Genomic DNA, 15216 nt, shown 5'->3' on the forward strand with positions numbered 1-15216 from the left:
ATTTTTAAGAAATTGTTTTAAACAATGCAAAACAAAAAAGATGACTCCTCATTACTTTTAAGTATTGGAACTGACAATGCATTTTTTATTCTGTTTTCAAGTGTTACAAAATATAATAATAAACATATGTAGGCTGTCAGACCTAAAACTTTATCTCCAATGAAGAAGGAAAAGAAAATTCAATACAGTTAATAAAATTTTATACCATGGATATGTAGCAAAAAATAAATGGCCAAACTTTGTATTGCTATCTTGAGCTTTATTTTCTACTGCATTCACACCACTAGAAAAATTGGTACATTATGTTTCATTCATAAACAATCTGCTTTTTGATTAAACGTAAATTATTGACACCGTATTTCCAGAACAATAAATGCAATAAATAACAGGCCTTGCTGGTGTTTAGATAATGCAGTCTTTCTTAATGTGTCTCATGCTTTCTTTAACAAAGCTAATACTGATACCATAGAATCATAAAAGGAAGAAATACATGATAGCAGCAACTGTGCTTGTATCTCTGCAGACATGACAATAACTGGGGAAAAAAAAAAAATAAGCCAATGACTTTGAAATTACCTGTAACACCTACTCCCATTATCACAATAACCTCTGTAACAGGTGAGTCATTAATTAGGAATCCTGCTCCAAGGTGTTCTCTATCATGTCATTAACTATAATGCTACAGTAAGAGTAAATGCTAGGTTCTATGCCTTTTCCTCAAGCCATCTGAAAATTAAAAAATAATTATACCAAAAAAAAAGAACAACTGAGATTTTTGCAATTTTCTAAAATTTTCTGTTGTTAAAAGTAATTCTTTGTTCAATAATTCTGTCAGGTGAAAAAAAAAAAAGTTAAATAATGTTTACGCTTGGTATATGTTCATTTAAGTTCTTTAATTGAAACCATCAAAGGAAAACAATTGGTACAGTGTCTTCATTAAAAACAACACAATAAAATCTTTCCTATCACTGGTGTGGTATTGTCCAGGTCAAATCAAACATAAAACTCATTTCACCTATCAGGGTAGGTGGCATCCACAGTATTGGATGGTATTGTCTTTGCGTAGTTGGCGATGGTGCACATTTCCAGCACATCAATAATTTTATAAATCCAAAATGCCTGACAAACAAATGTCTGCACAATATTGCTGAACCTAAAAATATATACTCAGTATATGGAATCCAGTGGCATCTGCTATAAACAAAACTGTTGGGACAGCAGACTCCTTACAGAATTTCAATGTGCCTTGAGTCTCTCTAAACTCCATCCAAGTGGGTCAAGCTAGAATCCCCCTCTCCAGCTCGTACGGAACCTTGACTCTATGTCGACAATCTTCTAACTACTGATCATGTCATAGTCAAGCATGCATATCCGCACACTTGACTCGACCAGTCTTAATAAGAAGACTGCAAATGCAGTGTAAAATTAGACTATGCAAACAGCTGCCTCTGGGGATTTCAAAGAGCGAGTTGTTGAGGCTACAGCGAGTGCAAAATACGGCTGCACCATATTATACTACTGACCTACTTCCTGTGGAGAAGAGAATTGAGCACAACCTTGACATATGGCTGTCTTGCCTGTCTATCTACAAGATCTCATTTTACCAACCTCAGCGGAACCTTCGTTCAGTTCAGCAGGGAATACTAACAAGAAACTGCGGTTTCAGATCCTTCTCCAATGTAGCCCCGCAATCTCGACCAAGGAATCTGTTAGTCTTGCATCTTTCAAGAAAATCTTAAGCTCAGGCTGCTGGGATCACCGCGCATTGAGCGCATCTTTGTGATGCGGATACTAGCGCGTTATAAAACTACATCATCATCATCATAATCATCTCATTTCCAGGATCAATCCTTTTTAAAGCTCTCAGCCACAAAGCACTCCATGATGGATCTGAATGTAACCTGAAAATGTCAACACACCTATGCATGTGAAAAAAATCATTTTGGTTAAATGAACTTTTAAAGTAGGCAATATTCTTAAAATTAATCATGAATTTAGTGTACATTAACTCATTTTGCTTCTGCTATAAATCCTTCAATGTTTGTGGAGTGGTAAACTTTATCTTTCACCTGAAATGTCTTTAATATATGTTAATACTATATTCTCATATTATTAACATTGCATCATATGTAATGTAAATAAATGAAACATATATCTTTGATAGGATTTTAACAAATATTATTTCTTCTTCAAAAATTTTCAAATTTAACTTGCATGCGTAATGAAGTGAATTTTTAGATGGACAAGAATACTTTGATAAGTGTTTACATTTTTACTAATAAAATAAGCAAAAAAACATCTAAATGCATATTTACACAAAGTGACATGCTGAATTTTTCACCTTTCGGTTAGTGCAACCATCTGCACTGCATGAGCTTACTAATGATTAGAAATGTTGGAGTACTGACCCTGTAAACACACACATACACATGCTCCAAGCTCCTTCTGCCTGTAGTTGAAGATCCTCCATGGTTTGCAGTTGAACTTGAGGAAAGTTTCAGTTTAGAGACCATAGAAGTCTGTGGAAATTATATATTCTTATTCACTCCTACATGAAGACACTTTAAACATTTATAATACTCTCCCTTGATATACATTTTTCGTATTCTGGCTGGGATGAGCATCAGTTGTTGATATGCAACATGCAAAGAATCACTTAAAAAACAGTTCTATTAATGTATTAAAATACTTCCCTTTAAGGTAAGTTAATCAGGCACACATGAGAGACAGACACTACGGTCAAAACAAAGGTAGGATATCCTACACATCAGATGGAGCACAGCAAAGTGTGCAGCATCTGATAAAGAATGATTACAAGATATTTCAGATATCCTTTTTTTTATATAAGAACTATTATAATTTATTCGAACACAAAATGCACAATAGGTTTAAGAGTGTAATCAATCTGAACAGTAATAATACTCACTTCTCTTATTTTCACCAGAGATGCCATATGAAGTCTTCAGATGTAGTAGATGGGACTTCATCATGGATGCACCATACTGCATAGCACGCTCTTCATATTTCTGGCTAATATAGAATCCATATAACATAAACTTCAGTGAGTTGACAAAAGGAAGAATAAAAACAACATATATATGTACATGAAGGCAACAGTGATGATGGATCAACCATTATTTTATTTATCCCTAACCCTAACTTTTAATTCATTTTATAGGTACCTTCACAAAGGTACAAGTATAGCATAGGTATTGGATCGAAGAGGGGTACTATGCATGAAAATCCTTTTTTTAAAACAATACCTCTCACACCTAAAGATTCAGGACATTCTCCTGACACAATTACTTTCATTCTGGGCTACAATGACTTTTAAGCAGGATACATGTACATTGCTTGATGTTGCTAGGAGAAAACAGACTTTTTCATGACACTTGAGCGTTGAGCTCCTATTGAAGATTGCCCATGTATTTAAAGTAGGGACAATTTCAGCTTACACACATTAAGTTCAAACAAACACATGGGTATAACTGGTCCACTAAAAAGAGAGAGAGAGCTGTATAGTGTCATCTGATAATTTGACAAGATATTGACTGCATTAACTGTTGGTATGCAGAATGCATATCATATGTGAAAAAACTGATTTACTCGCTTATTCACAGTAATCTTTCTTTAATGATATTAAAACTCTTATCATATAAAAATAACTCTCCTTGTGGATTTTAATTATTTTCTGAGAACTAGCTACATCCTTTATGAATGTGCCAGGAAAGCTGTATGACACTGCATAGTATCATGTATGACAGCACATAAAGGATTTGCAGATTGTTCCTGAGTGATTATATATATTGTTGAAAATGACAACCATGTTTATAATGCATGAATTATATTGTGTAGACAAATCTTTTGAAAAAGAGACACATTTCTTTGTACATTGTAGTTGGCTAGGATTAATAAAAGGTAGGATTTAATTAAGGTAAGATTAAATAAAATTATATAAAATTTTCAGAAGGTACACAAGCTATAATTATATCATGTTGATAACTTATAATTTTTGTTACAAAGTATACCTTAACTCCGCATGTCAACAAATAAGATGTGCAGGGGAGCCGGTCCAGAAAGTTAAATGCCCAAAAGTAAGACTAGATTTGAGGCACTCATACTCTGGTGTGTGCAGGCCTCTGACGTGTCTTCACTAGACCCAGAATAAAGTCCTGCTTCAGCAGCTTCCATTGCCTGAAAATTTTGAGATATTAAAAACAGACAAATAATAGGATTGCATTAAATAAAATGCTAAGCTACACACTAACTGCAAGTTAATTTAATTAAACTAATATTTTCATTTTTATAATCTATACCTACTAAATAAAGAAATTCTCCAAACAGAGCATTTATTCCTATTCAATTTACATAACCATGGATGTTCAGTATCCTACTAGTCTTAATAAATGCATGTCACTACCCAAAAAAACTGACATAATTGGCTATGTTAAGATGAAAAATAAATGTGGGAGAAAACTGCAGTCACTAAAATGATTATGATACACAGTTTTTTTAAAAGTTTCTTACATTAATGGGGCAATTTTAATTTAGCAAAATAAAAGTTATAGAAATTATTGACACTGCTACAGTTACCAATTAACTGGAAGCTAAACATTGGCATGAGAAAAATTAAGCGTGAACACATTGCAGATATAAATAATATTGAGTGTGAATATTTTGAACATAAATACTGTCTGTCTACTAATCTGTTCTCTCTCCAATTCCCTCCTTTTTATATCTGGATTAGACTGTCCTACCGTTAACTCTTTCATGATTAGTTTTTTTGCTTCGTCATCACTGTTTGCTGTCTCTGTACACTATACATGTCGTTCTATCTTTCTGTTCCTTCTGCATTTACTCCCCATTGACCTAGTTTTTATTTCAGGATCGCAGTGCATGCTCCTATAGGTGAGTGTGATTCTACTCTATATAAATTGCACGATATTATTATAAAATATCTGATTCAATTAAACTCAAAACAACACTTTTCCTTCACCATGCTCGCTACAACAGCAACAAAACACCACTGGACCATCATTCGAGACTTCTTATCTGCAAATCATCGTGTATAAATATCAATTAACACTGATCGACATGTCATTGTCCCCTTGTGTCCATAATCACAATCAAATGTAATCGTTTTGTTAATAATCCAATAAATGTCAGGACTTTACATCTTCAAGGAATTTTAAGTTGCATCACGAACTTATATCCCGTTATATATACGAACTTATATAACTTATACTAAATACACGTTCATGGTTGCATGATAAGAACTCGTGCACCGGAAATCGAAATTTAAGGCGATTACACTTAACTCGTTACTTTGCACCATTATTATTAATGATCAATGGTAAAAAATATAGAATTTTAAAGAAAAACATCTTTCAATACTTGATTTACTTAGCCGTAGTTTTGCAATCACATTCCTGCACATGACCTACATTGCTCAGTGGCATGGCTCATTCTAGCGTAGTGGGTGAAAAGGATAACTTGCGCACACCAAACATGCAACGTTAAAAGATAGAAGTATTATTCCAGAAGCCGCTTTATTATTGGAGCATCTATTATCATTACCTGCATCATAGAGAGACACAAAGCTTTGACTTAGTTAAGGTTTTTACGCTAACTTCACTGTTACATAACAATCTCACATCCCTATAAATATGTGTAGAGCTCTGTAAACACTACTGACCTCATTGAAAACAGTACCGTATTTTCCCCAAAATAAGACATCAGAAAAAAAAGGTGTTATTATTTTCAGGGGATATTTTTTTTTCATCTACTGATATCTACATTTATTCCAGCACAGTCATGTCATCTTCTTCGGGAACATCGTCATGATTAACTCTCCAAACCCTTTATTTCCTTTTGAAGCATGACCCTTAATTATATAGACATAATCAGTTGTTTAAAGGACGAATGAAATCAACCAGTCTGGCTGATATTTACATTTTAGGTAGGACTCACACCACGAACTAAATATACGTCCGTGCTTATACCACGAGTGTATCCTGGGGGAAAAAAATCATTCTAGGACTTATTTTCGAGTTAGGTCTTATTTTGGGGGGAAATACGGTATAAATGTCAACTTCGCAGGCAGAGTGGGAAAATTTAAGCTCCTTATACAAGTGTGATTGACCTCAGTTGCCGAAGGTAGGTACACTACGTGGACAGAAGGTAATCTGTTCTTTTATTTTATAACATAAATTCTGCCTCATAAAATTTGTCATTTCAACTTGAAAAAAATATCATACATATATATGTGGGCGCGTGCGCGCCTTTGTGTGTTTATTTAATGCAGGATGAGCACTAAGAACTTGTGGTTCCTGATGTTAGCAGTTACTTATCTACTGTCCAATGTGGCATCAGAAGCTTTTGGACTTTCCAGAGTACGAAGAAATGACAAGCAATTAAACGTTTTACAGTAAGTGTTTGTAGGACACTTAAGTGTAAGTGAAAACTGGAAATACATTCTTCCAATTTTTAAGGACATTTTTTGATCAGGTTCATCAGAAATAATCCTGTCAAAACGTGTAAATCAACAGCTTTTTTATGCTTGAGTTTTCAATGCTTCATTTGCAATATATTATTCCAACCTTAATCTTTATATAGATCTGTAATGTACATATTATCGATAGATAATTATAATTACATTACATATATTACTATATATTCCATAGTCTGTAGAATAGATTACTTTAGAAAAACTCATAAAACAGAGAAGACCTACAAAAGAAAATAGCTAGATTGCATGACCAGTAATCAAGATAGCAAAGGACATACAAAAAACAATATTGAGATTTGGGATCACTCTTCCCTATCAGTTGATGTTTTGTATAGTGATAGTTGATTGCTATGTATCACAATACATTAGAGTTGCAGTCGTAAATACTGGAGTGAAGCAAAATCATATCCAGATTCTGTGACCCATGCATTTTTGTGAGTGGAGGATTTATTGTACATATGTTGCCACATTTCTGGCATATATATATTTGATTTATGCCATTTTAGCTTCAGTCAAGGCAGGATGAATGCCAAAGACCCAACAAGCTTACGACATGAGAGACCTGCTTTTTGTCGTGATCTTGACTGCCCAGAGTTCACGGTTGTCAAAAATGAGACAGTAAGAATCATATTGCAGCCTCTGTTTGTAATTTTATATTGTTTGTATCATTTTGTATTTAGAAATATGATAAATTTGGAAGTTTCAGCTTGTCAAAAAGTTTAACAATATATTAACAACCAAAAATGCACTAATAATTAAGTCTTGTAGTTGCTAAAACTTCTTCTGACAAAGATTTAGCCAGAATTTTGGATGATATAACATTGTATTTCTCTTACTGTCTTACATTTGGTTACCATCAGTCTCAGTATAACTCTTGGTGGCAGTTTTTTGGAATGGAACAACACATGGAAACTTACATTTTCTTTTACAAGGGATACGAGCTAAGGGAATATATGCCGACTCACTGGGTATCAAGTAATGTTGCTGGCTTGAGTTACGACACTGCTGTGTACCAAGCATTCATGCGCCTCTTTGGCTATATAAGTGGTGAAAACGAGAAAAGTAAGTGCACCTTTTTTGCCATGAAACCTACAAACAAAAAAAAATACATGTACGATAATGTATCATTGTAGTATAGAATGTTTTAAATTTTTTGCTGGCATGCAGTCTTTGTTGTTTCAGGTGTGTAACCATAACACGTCAAAGAGAGTAATGTATAAGTTCATTAACAGTAAATATTTTCTGGACGTTTAATTTTAGAAGAGAAGATCACCATGACAGCTCCTGTCATCACTCGCGTCATCCCTGGCCAGGGGCCAGCTTGTGAGAATAATTTCACTGAGTCATTCTTCATTTCACCACAAGTTGACCCCCCTTCTCCATCTAACCCAAAGGTGTTCCTGAGTTCCCTACCAAAGATGCTGGTCTATGTCAGGTACATATATGAGATATGGTTATCATACTACTACCTAACTTCATTTTTATTAGTATAAGATTTGTATCTTTAATTTTTATTATCTTGGTGTTATGGACCCAGTTTTCAGTGCAAGATGCTCAGAGAGGGGCTTGTTTAGCATCCAGCCTTGAAAGAAGTGTGTGTCTATGTGTCTATGACACGAGACTTCAGTGACATTAAAATCAGTTACATCAAGCATCTGTTACAAGGTTGGGTGTTATCTGCTGAGAGAAAGAGTCTACTAAATTGTTGTATGAGAGTGTCATCTGTATATACATGCAAGATGACACTCTCATACAACAATTCTGACTTGCATTTTTGTGTGTTTTTCGTTGATGCACAAATATTTCTTTTGCACATGTGACTGGTTATGAAGTTAATTTAAGGAGAACTGCTGAACGAGAAGCAGAATTTGATTTGATTTTGCTAATGTTGACAGCTCAGTTTGTCTTACAGTGCAGTTTGTGTAACATTTGCACTCTGAATGTTATTTAGCAAGCTGAGTGCAAACTTCATGTAAAGACATGAACACATAAGAGAATGACCAAAGAATGTGTATTGGTGGGATACTAGGAGAGGGTGCTTATTCACCCCAAGTGGCTCACATACAGCCTTCTTTTGGAGATACAAATATTTGTTTCAAGGTTTTATTTTTTTAAAAGAAGAAATACTTAATAATCTTTGTAAGTAATGTATCAAGTAATGTCTTTTGTTCTCTAAAGAGGCCTTCTTATGTACAGGTCATTCCCTGGTTTTGCTACAGAGAGCGATTGGCTGGCTCAAGCTAGGGAACTTGCAGCAGCTCTGGGTCCTAATGCAACCTACATCAAGGACTATTTCTACACTGCTGGTTATGACAGTCCTTTTCAAATCTTTAACCGTCACAATGAGATATGGTTCATTGCTCAGTAACTTGACAACTGTTTCCTAAAAAAACAGGTGTTTGCATAATAAGGGAAAACCGTAACAATGAATCTCGAGAATATGTATCTGAAAATGGCAAATTCTGATCGCTTGTTGTGACAAAATGTATTTTTAATCTGGTTTGTTTTGCAATTTTCTTGCTAGCTCTAGACAAAGCAGTTCCAACATATTTCTCTTATGCAGGCACAGTATTTTGAGCACTTGACTCCAGTAGTTACGTCTTGGAGAAGGAAAACCAGTTTTAAACTAAAATGCTTTGTAGACGATTGTTTTCAAAGAAATGAGAAAGGTTGGTTGTAGGTGAGGGAAAGTAGAAATCATCGTCCATGCGTAGACTCGCTTATCAAATACATAGCAACGTATACCTAACAGGCTTACTGCATAATTTCAACAGTTATACTGTACTTAGCTATTTAAACTTTTTTGTTGTTCATTCAGGTTTGCTTCTGTAATCTAAATATTCTGTTTAGTAGCTACAAAGATCATTTATTTTCTTTAGTGGTAAATGGTAATAGCTCGGACTGTTCAACTTAACGTTTTTGTGTGTGTATGTGCGAGAGAGAGAGAGACTGTGAGGGAAAGAGTAACAGCAGTTAATGCTCAATGACAGAAATGTCTGTTTGCACCTTTTTACAGTTATAGTTTTCTATAAAAAAAAATATAACATTAAATACATTCCAATATAAAGTTTGAAATTTACACTGTCGGTGTTTTTTTTTTATTTGTTAATCTGTCATGTACGAACACGTAGATTTAATGGTTTAAAATGAAAGAAATAAATGTGTTTCGACTCAAAAATATGCTCATCAACGTGGCAGACGTAAAAAAAAAAAATTGGCAAGATAAATTGCCCGTTGGTGGAGTGCATGTGAATAGAAGCATTTGAGAACACGCGACATTTCCTGTATGCAGTTACATGACTCCCTTTGGATTGCATTCAGTTTTAACTGTAACAATAATAATAATAATGTGACTTTTATAGTATACGAGGCTAGCTCATTGTGCTCAACAAAATGCATCACAGAAATTTAAGATAATAACAGTGAGTGTAATTTGAAACAATGAAAAGATTTTAGCTGTGAGTCGCTAGTAAAGAGTGGTCACTGCAAAGTGAACGGCGGAGACACATTTTGTCAAGTCTGCAGAAACCGAGAGATAGTAGACGAGAAGAAAGTTCACCATTCCCATTCTATTCATTCACTGGAGCCGCTGCTGTGATAAAGATAACTGAAGTGAAAGAAGTAGGGCAGTGAACCTGTTTCCCTGCGAAAAAATAATAAAGCAAAAAAAGACTGGTTGCGGGAAGCACTCTGACATTGCCTGAACCATTCAACAGAAGATGAAAAGAAGAAGGGCATCAGGTAGGACTGAAAGACGTACTGACACCCTTACACACTCCGAGAACCTTGTACAAAGCCGAGTCTGTTCAAATGGTCTGTGGGGCGCCTGATAAGACATGATCACATATTGTACACCATCTGTAGAAGACCATTCGTCTGTGAAGACGGATTAGGGGACGATTTTTGGCATCGCCTATACAAGCCTGCGAGTAAAGTTAGCAAACTGCTAGGCAAAGTGAAAAAAGACTCTCTCTCTCTCACTGAGCCTCACACACACGCACACAAACACACGAGGCGGTACAATATGCGATCACATTTGGCGATAGTAAATTTGATTTCCCGACCTCGACTCAGAATGTCGTCTGTCGACGAATATTTGTCGAATAATCCATTAAAAATATTTCTTGTGATTGCGATAACCGGGTAAGTCATTTTTCAATGTTTTGTTTCTTGATGTTTTGTTTTTTGTGGCTTTGTCGTGTATGAAAGTAGCAAATGTGATGCTACCATCGTGTACCCACGTGTGTGTACATGGCTGCACTCATGCACCTCCTTATTTTATTTCGTAAAGTACGAGTGTGAACGTCGTTCATTGTCAGGATGAAGTTTACCCTCCACCCACCTTCACCCTCCACCAAGTTGAGCATCTCCTTTGTACGCCACTGCAGATCGAAATGACCCCTGACCCACACCCATGCACATTCGGTCCTCAGCTATATATTAGCATTGTAAAGTCATTCTGTAGTTAAAGGAACAGGTTCCATTCAACTGTCAAAAACGATGAAGGAATTTTGAGACATGTTGAAGTTCGCATAAAACACATTCTAGGTTGCTTGCTTTATAATCTCTCAACTTTACTGTTCGTATCCGCTCTACCTTAATTCTGTAAACGTTCCCTTATTTTTCACAACTCTAATTTCTCCCAAAAATTCATTCACTCGTTTTTCTATACGTTTTATGCGCTTACTTGTAGCGATGCAGTTTTTTGTTTAACCTGCACCGTGAGAACCTGCTAAAAGGTCGCGGGAGGGATGGTAGAGACATTTTTTTTTCAGCACCTCGTGACTGGCTCACGAGGTTGGGGCTGTCAGCAGTTACGTGGAGGAAACTTGTTCCTCCCTTCGAATGAACCCGCCTATCACGCGAGTCTTATGACCAGAAAATTGGGTCACATTAGTAGGACATATGCAGGTGTATTAAAGCTCGTCAGCAGCTCTTGGAGTGCAGTCAGCCATCTATTGAACTTTACCGCAGGATCGACAGACCTTTTGATGTTGGCAGATTGTCACGGTGCTTCGCCATCGCAGCTTGAGTTGTAAGCAGATTCTCTCTTGTTCTCGCCTTGCTTACGTAACTAGAGGTCAAGCAATGTTTTTGACAGTACAGGCCTCCCGTAAAGCGCTTGATTTAAAATATTCAGTTGTTTTTGTTGGTATTGCTTCAATATTCTGTGTTTTATGTGCTAAATACGACAGATGTCAACATCCCTTCAGATTTTTTTAATGTTTGATGTCGTAGGTGTGCTCCCGCACACATTATAGACCTACGCCAACGTACGCATCGACAGACTGAAACTCGTGTCTACGCGTACACGATATGGATGAATGAAAGTCAGATATGATGAGGATTTTCTAGTCTACCTTACCACAAAAAAGCATTTCCTGCACAAAACCACCACCGATCTCAGCCAGGGAAAGATGGAGATGAAAGAATGCAGTATGACAACGTCGACTTGTATTACACGTCCCCGATACGACCGAGAGACTGTGTAAGAGAGAGAGAGTGGGGGAGACAGTGATAGTGAGGAAGAGAGATGACAGAGATGGAGAAAGTGTAAAAGAGGGGGAAAGAGTGTAAGGGAGAGGGAGATGGGTGAAGAAAGAGAGGGAAATAGTGAGAGTGTGCACGAACGTGAGAGAGAGAGAGAGAGAAATAAACACTATATATATATATCAAAATAGGTGCATTTCTTTCTTCTCATTATTACGCTCACCTGGAATTTCCAGTTCAAACCGCACATCGCGTTGCCTGAACAGCTTAGTAGAAAAGGAGCACGATATATGACCTGACAGGTGCCACCCATGTTCATCTTCCTCATGCTGTCTTTTTTTCTTTTAAAAAAAAAAAAAAAAAAAAAAGAAAACGCCGTGGTGTTGTCGACAACACAGACATGACACAGAAACTGTACATCCGGAGTGAGACGTCAACAAATATACAACAGCAGCACTACAAATCTTTGCTAATGTGCCCGATCATATTTTATTCTTCGAGCGTGAAACGCAGCGGCCTGTGACCAGCCCCGTCATATGTACTGCGCACGGGCATCAATTAATGTCATCTGCAGACAAAACAATTTTCTACAAAACAGTTTAGTAAAGTCAGATGTGTTTGTTTTCTTACGGATGAAAAGAAAAGTCGTAAGGAGTTCGAATGAAATTAGTTTTTAAAAAATTGAATATAATCGTCGTGATGTGATTAAACCACCTGCGTACTTACAGAGGATTCTTAACTCAAACACGGCACGTTGGCCTCCAAATAATATTTATTAGACAACAAAAGACTGGTGAATTAATAACGTCTGTGGTGTTTGTTTCAGGGTCTGCCACACGCGACCTGTTTACGAAATATTTCTCGCTTCAGCCAGGCACAAGTAATGGCGAGAGAATTCTTGTACATTCTTCTGCTGCTTCCCTTTGTGACTAGCTCAGTTTTAAAGTTTTCACAAGAGTCTCAAGATGACAAAAGGCAAGTATAAACTGCATATATACATACTTAAAACACTAGGGAAAGGTATATCAGGGAAAGGTGAATCTTTGGAAGATGTCGGGGTCATAGTGGGTCCGAAGTGGACGTCAATGACCATCACGACTCTATTACAACGACATGCAACTCGCATGTCTATCGACTAAAGTACAGTTAAGTAATAACACTTTAGGCGGGTTGTAAAATAATTTTAATTAGTTACATATAAGCAGCGACAGACCTTTTAAGATTTAATTATCTTTGCGATGAACTTTTAATTCACAGGGACTTTCATGTACGCGCAGTAGGGGACAGAGCTGGCGATGTCAAACACTTTGCTCAGGAACATTCTTCAGGTACGTTTATTTCCCCCATATTTTTCTCTCTTATGAATCCACTAGCCTCTAAATGTATATTACTATTTTTTTAAGTCAAAAGCTATTTGTGCTGGTACACAAACGTATTGATGGAGACTAATCCTCAGATTTGCGATGGCATTTTGTATTTAACTCCGGCAGGGGGGAGAACAAACGCCAACCACGCTGTTCCTGAACCTCCTTCAGGCGTTTGTGGCGGACTAGCATGCCCGCCATCACAGCTTGTCCACGACGCTGGGGTAAGTTTGGTGACCCTGGTTCAAGGACACTCGTCATCTCTTTTTTGACTTGCACATGGATGAACATTAATAGAATAGTCGACGCTAAGCTGGCAACAGACATTGTTCATCTACTAACCCAGTTTCTTCAAATACCTGGCTAGCTTTGATGAACATGGCAATCTTCAGTACAAAGTCAATTTTCGGTGGAATGTCTTAAACTTTTGCTACACTGCTACATAAAGTCTTAGTCTCATACAAAGCATTTGGATGAGGTAACTGAACTGTGTTTTTAACTACGGCCATCATACGCAGTCAGTCAATCAGTTGACATTTTCCAGACCTACCAGCTGCGGTACTTCCCGGCGGCGCCCTATGCCAAGACTACAGTGCAAGGCCTGCCATTCCAGCAAGCCAAGCAGGTCTTGTATAAGCGGCTGTACGACTACTTCAATGGTGACAACACCAAGAGTAAGTACAGGATCACGTGACGGGTCCCAACAAAAACTTTCACAAGGGTTAGATGTCACCTAACGCTGTTGCTAATTTTAATTTAAAAACAAAATAAAACCGCACTTAAGTACAACATTGCACATACAGATTGCAAAGTCTTGGCTGGATATTTAGATTAGAACGTACAACAAACAAGTGGGCGGCTCATTTGCCTTTTCGCCTTTTCTGTGTCTATCTCGCAGACATGACGATGCCGTTGACCAATCCCCTCATTCTACGGTTGGATCCCGGAAGTGACGGCCTCTGGTCCAATGACAATCAGACTCTGTTTTTCTTCATTTCACCGGAGGTCGAGTCGCCGCCCGATCCGACAGACACCACAATTCGAGTGTTGGAGGTCAACGATTACTACCTGTACATTAGGTGATACATATTCTTCCCTTCTGCTGTCATTGCCCCCATTTGTCTATTAGTTTGTGTGCCTGCCTGTCCTTGTCTTTGAACACATGATTACGTGTATGTCCTGTTTCGAGCGTGCGCGTCTGTGTGTGTGAGCGCGTATGTGTTTAAGAAGTTATAAACTTCAAACTGCTGCCTGAAGATGAGCCGATGAATGTATAAACCAATACATGAACTAATGAATGTATGAACGGAGGTCAAGAACGTGCACAAGCCCCCAGCCAGGTGACGTCTAACGCTCTCGCTGCTGGTTTAGAACGTTTCCAGGCAACCCTGTGACGTACGCGGAGTGGATGGCGGAGATGCTGCAGCTGGCTGCTGACCTGGATGCTGATGGAGTGGCGTACGTCAAGTCCTATTTCTACTTCGCCACCTACACTCACCCCTCGCGTCAGTGGGACCGGGTCAACGAAGTGCAGCTGCTACGCCCTAAGTCCAACAGTCATGACCTCGAAGACACGGCACTGTAGCATTTCCTCCACAATAGATGAGTACCTGTTAGTTTTTAAACTTTGACAAACAGCTGTGACTGGCTTGCCATCGTTGTTCTCAGTCCTGCTGTTTGCACACTAACTACTCGCTGCTGGTAATACATTTCTCTAGAAACATAAACAAATAATAGAAAAGATTATGCTTAATCCCCATTTTAGTATAATGACGTATAATCTTCTTATGGCTACCGATGATTTTTCATTTGTATTTCTTTATTGGAATAGACTGGGTAGGACACATGAACTGG

General features: G+C 37.4%; 2 protein-coding genes and 1 long non-coding RNA gene across 4 annotated transcripts; 2 read left to right on the plus strand and 1 right to left on the minus strand.

The window, feature by feature from the left end:
* Window positions 1-4811: 4811 nt before the first annotated feature.
* On the minus strand, window positions 4812-5852 carry LOC112572557. Its single transcript, XR_003101028.1, has 2 exons — window positions 5383-5852; window positions 4812-4925 (listed from the first exon to the last, which is right to left on the minus strand). It is a non-coding gene; the product is annotated as an uncharacterized LOC112572557 (long non-coding RNA).
* A 170-nt stretch (window positions 5853-6022) lies between these two features.
* LOC112572556 (heme-binding protein 2-like) lies at window positions 6023-9589 on the plus strand. Of its 2 annotated transcripts, none has more exons than XM_025252291.1 (6): window positions 6023-6156; window positions 6305-6427; window positions 7015-7126; window positions 7441-7570; window positions 7769-7943; window positions 8705-9589. In XM_025252291.1, exons 2-6 carry the CDS (start codon window positions 6306-6308, stop codon window positions 8874-8876), a joined length of 711 nt encoding a protein of 236 aa, XP_025108076.1. In that variant the 5' UTR covers window positions 6023-6156; window position 6305; the 3' UTR covers window positions 8877-9589. The 2 variants fall into 2 exon arrangements, with proteins under 2 accessions (XP_025108076.1, XP_025108075.1); XM_025252290.1 differs by having other exon boundaries at window positions 6067-6180.
* A 3847-nt stretch (window positions 9590-13436) lies between these two features.
* On the plus strand, window positions 13437-15001 carry LOC112572212 (heme-binding protein 2-like). The gene is made up of 4 exons (XM_025251785.1): window positions 13437-13586; window positions 13907-14036; window positions 14261-14441; window positions 14734-15001. Exons 1-4 carry the CDS (start codon window positions 13437-13439, stop codon window positions 14945-14947), a joined length of 675 nt encoding a protein of 224 aa, XP_025107570.1. The 3' UTR covers window positions 14948-15001.
* The last annotated feature ends 215 nt before the right edge of the window (window positions 15002-15216 follow it).

The sequence above is a fragment of the Pomacea canaliculata genome, linkage group LG9, assembly GCF_003073045.1.
Source record: "Pomacea canaliculata isolate SZHN2017 linkage group LG9, ASM307304v1, whole genome shotgun sequence".
NCBI classification, from domain to species: Eukaryota; Metazoa; Mollusca; class Gastropoda; order Architaenioglossa; family Ampullariidae; genus Pomacea; species Pomacea canaliculata.

What these genes read in the sequence shown, in the direction of transcription:
- LOC112572556 (XM_025252291.1), top strand. Translation starts at nt 6,306, where the DNA reads ATGAGCACTAAGAACTTGTGGTTCCTGATGTTAGCAGTTACTTATCTA. An exon ending in CGGTTGTCAAAAATGAGACA is followed by an intron (nt 7,127 to 7,440) that starts GTAAGAATCATA and finishes TTCTTTTACAAG; the next exon opens with GGATACGAGCTAAGGGAATA. An exon ending in AAGTGGTGAAAACGAGAAAA is followed by an intron (nt 7,571 to 7,768) that starts GTAAGTGCACCT and finishes GTTTAATTTTAG; the next exon opens with AAGAGAAGATCACCATGACA.
- LOC112572212 (XM_025251785.1), top strand. Translation starts at nt 13,437, where the DNA reads ATGGAGACTAATCCTCAGATTTGCGATGGCATTTTGTATTTAACTCCG. An exon ending in AGCTTGTCCACGACGCTGGG is followed by an intron (nt 13,587 to 13,906) that starts GTAAGTTTGGTG and finishes GACATTTTCCAG; the next exon opens with ACCTACCAGCTGCGGTACTT. An exon ending in GATTACTACCTGTACATTAG is followed by an intron (nt 14,442 to 14,733) that starts GTGATACATATT and finishes CTGCTGGTTTAG; the next exon opens with AACGTTTCCAGGCAACCCTG.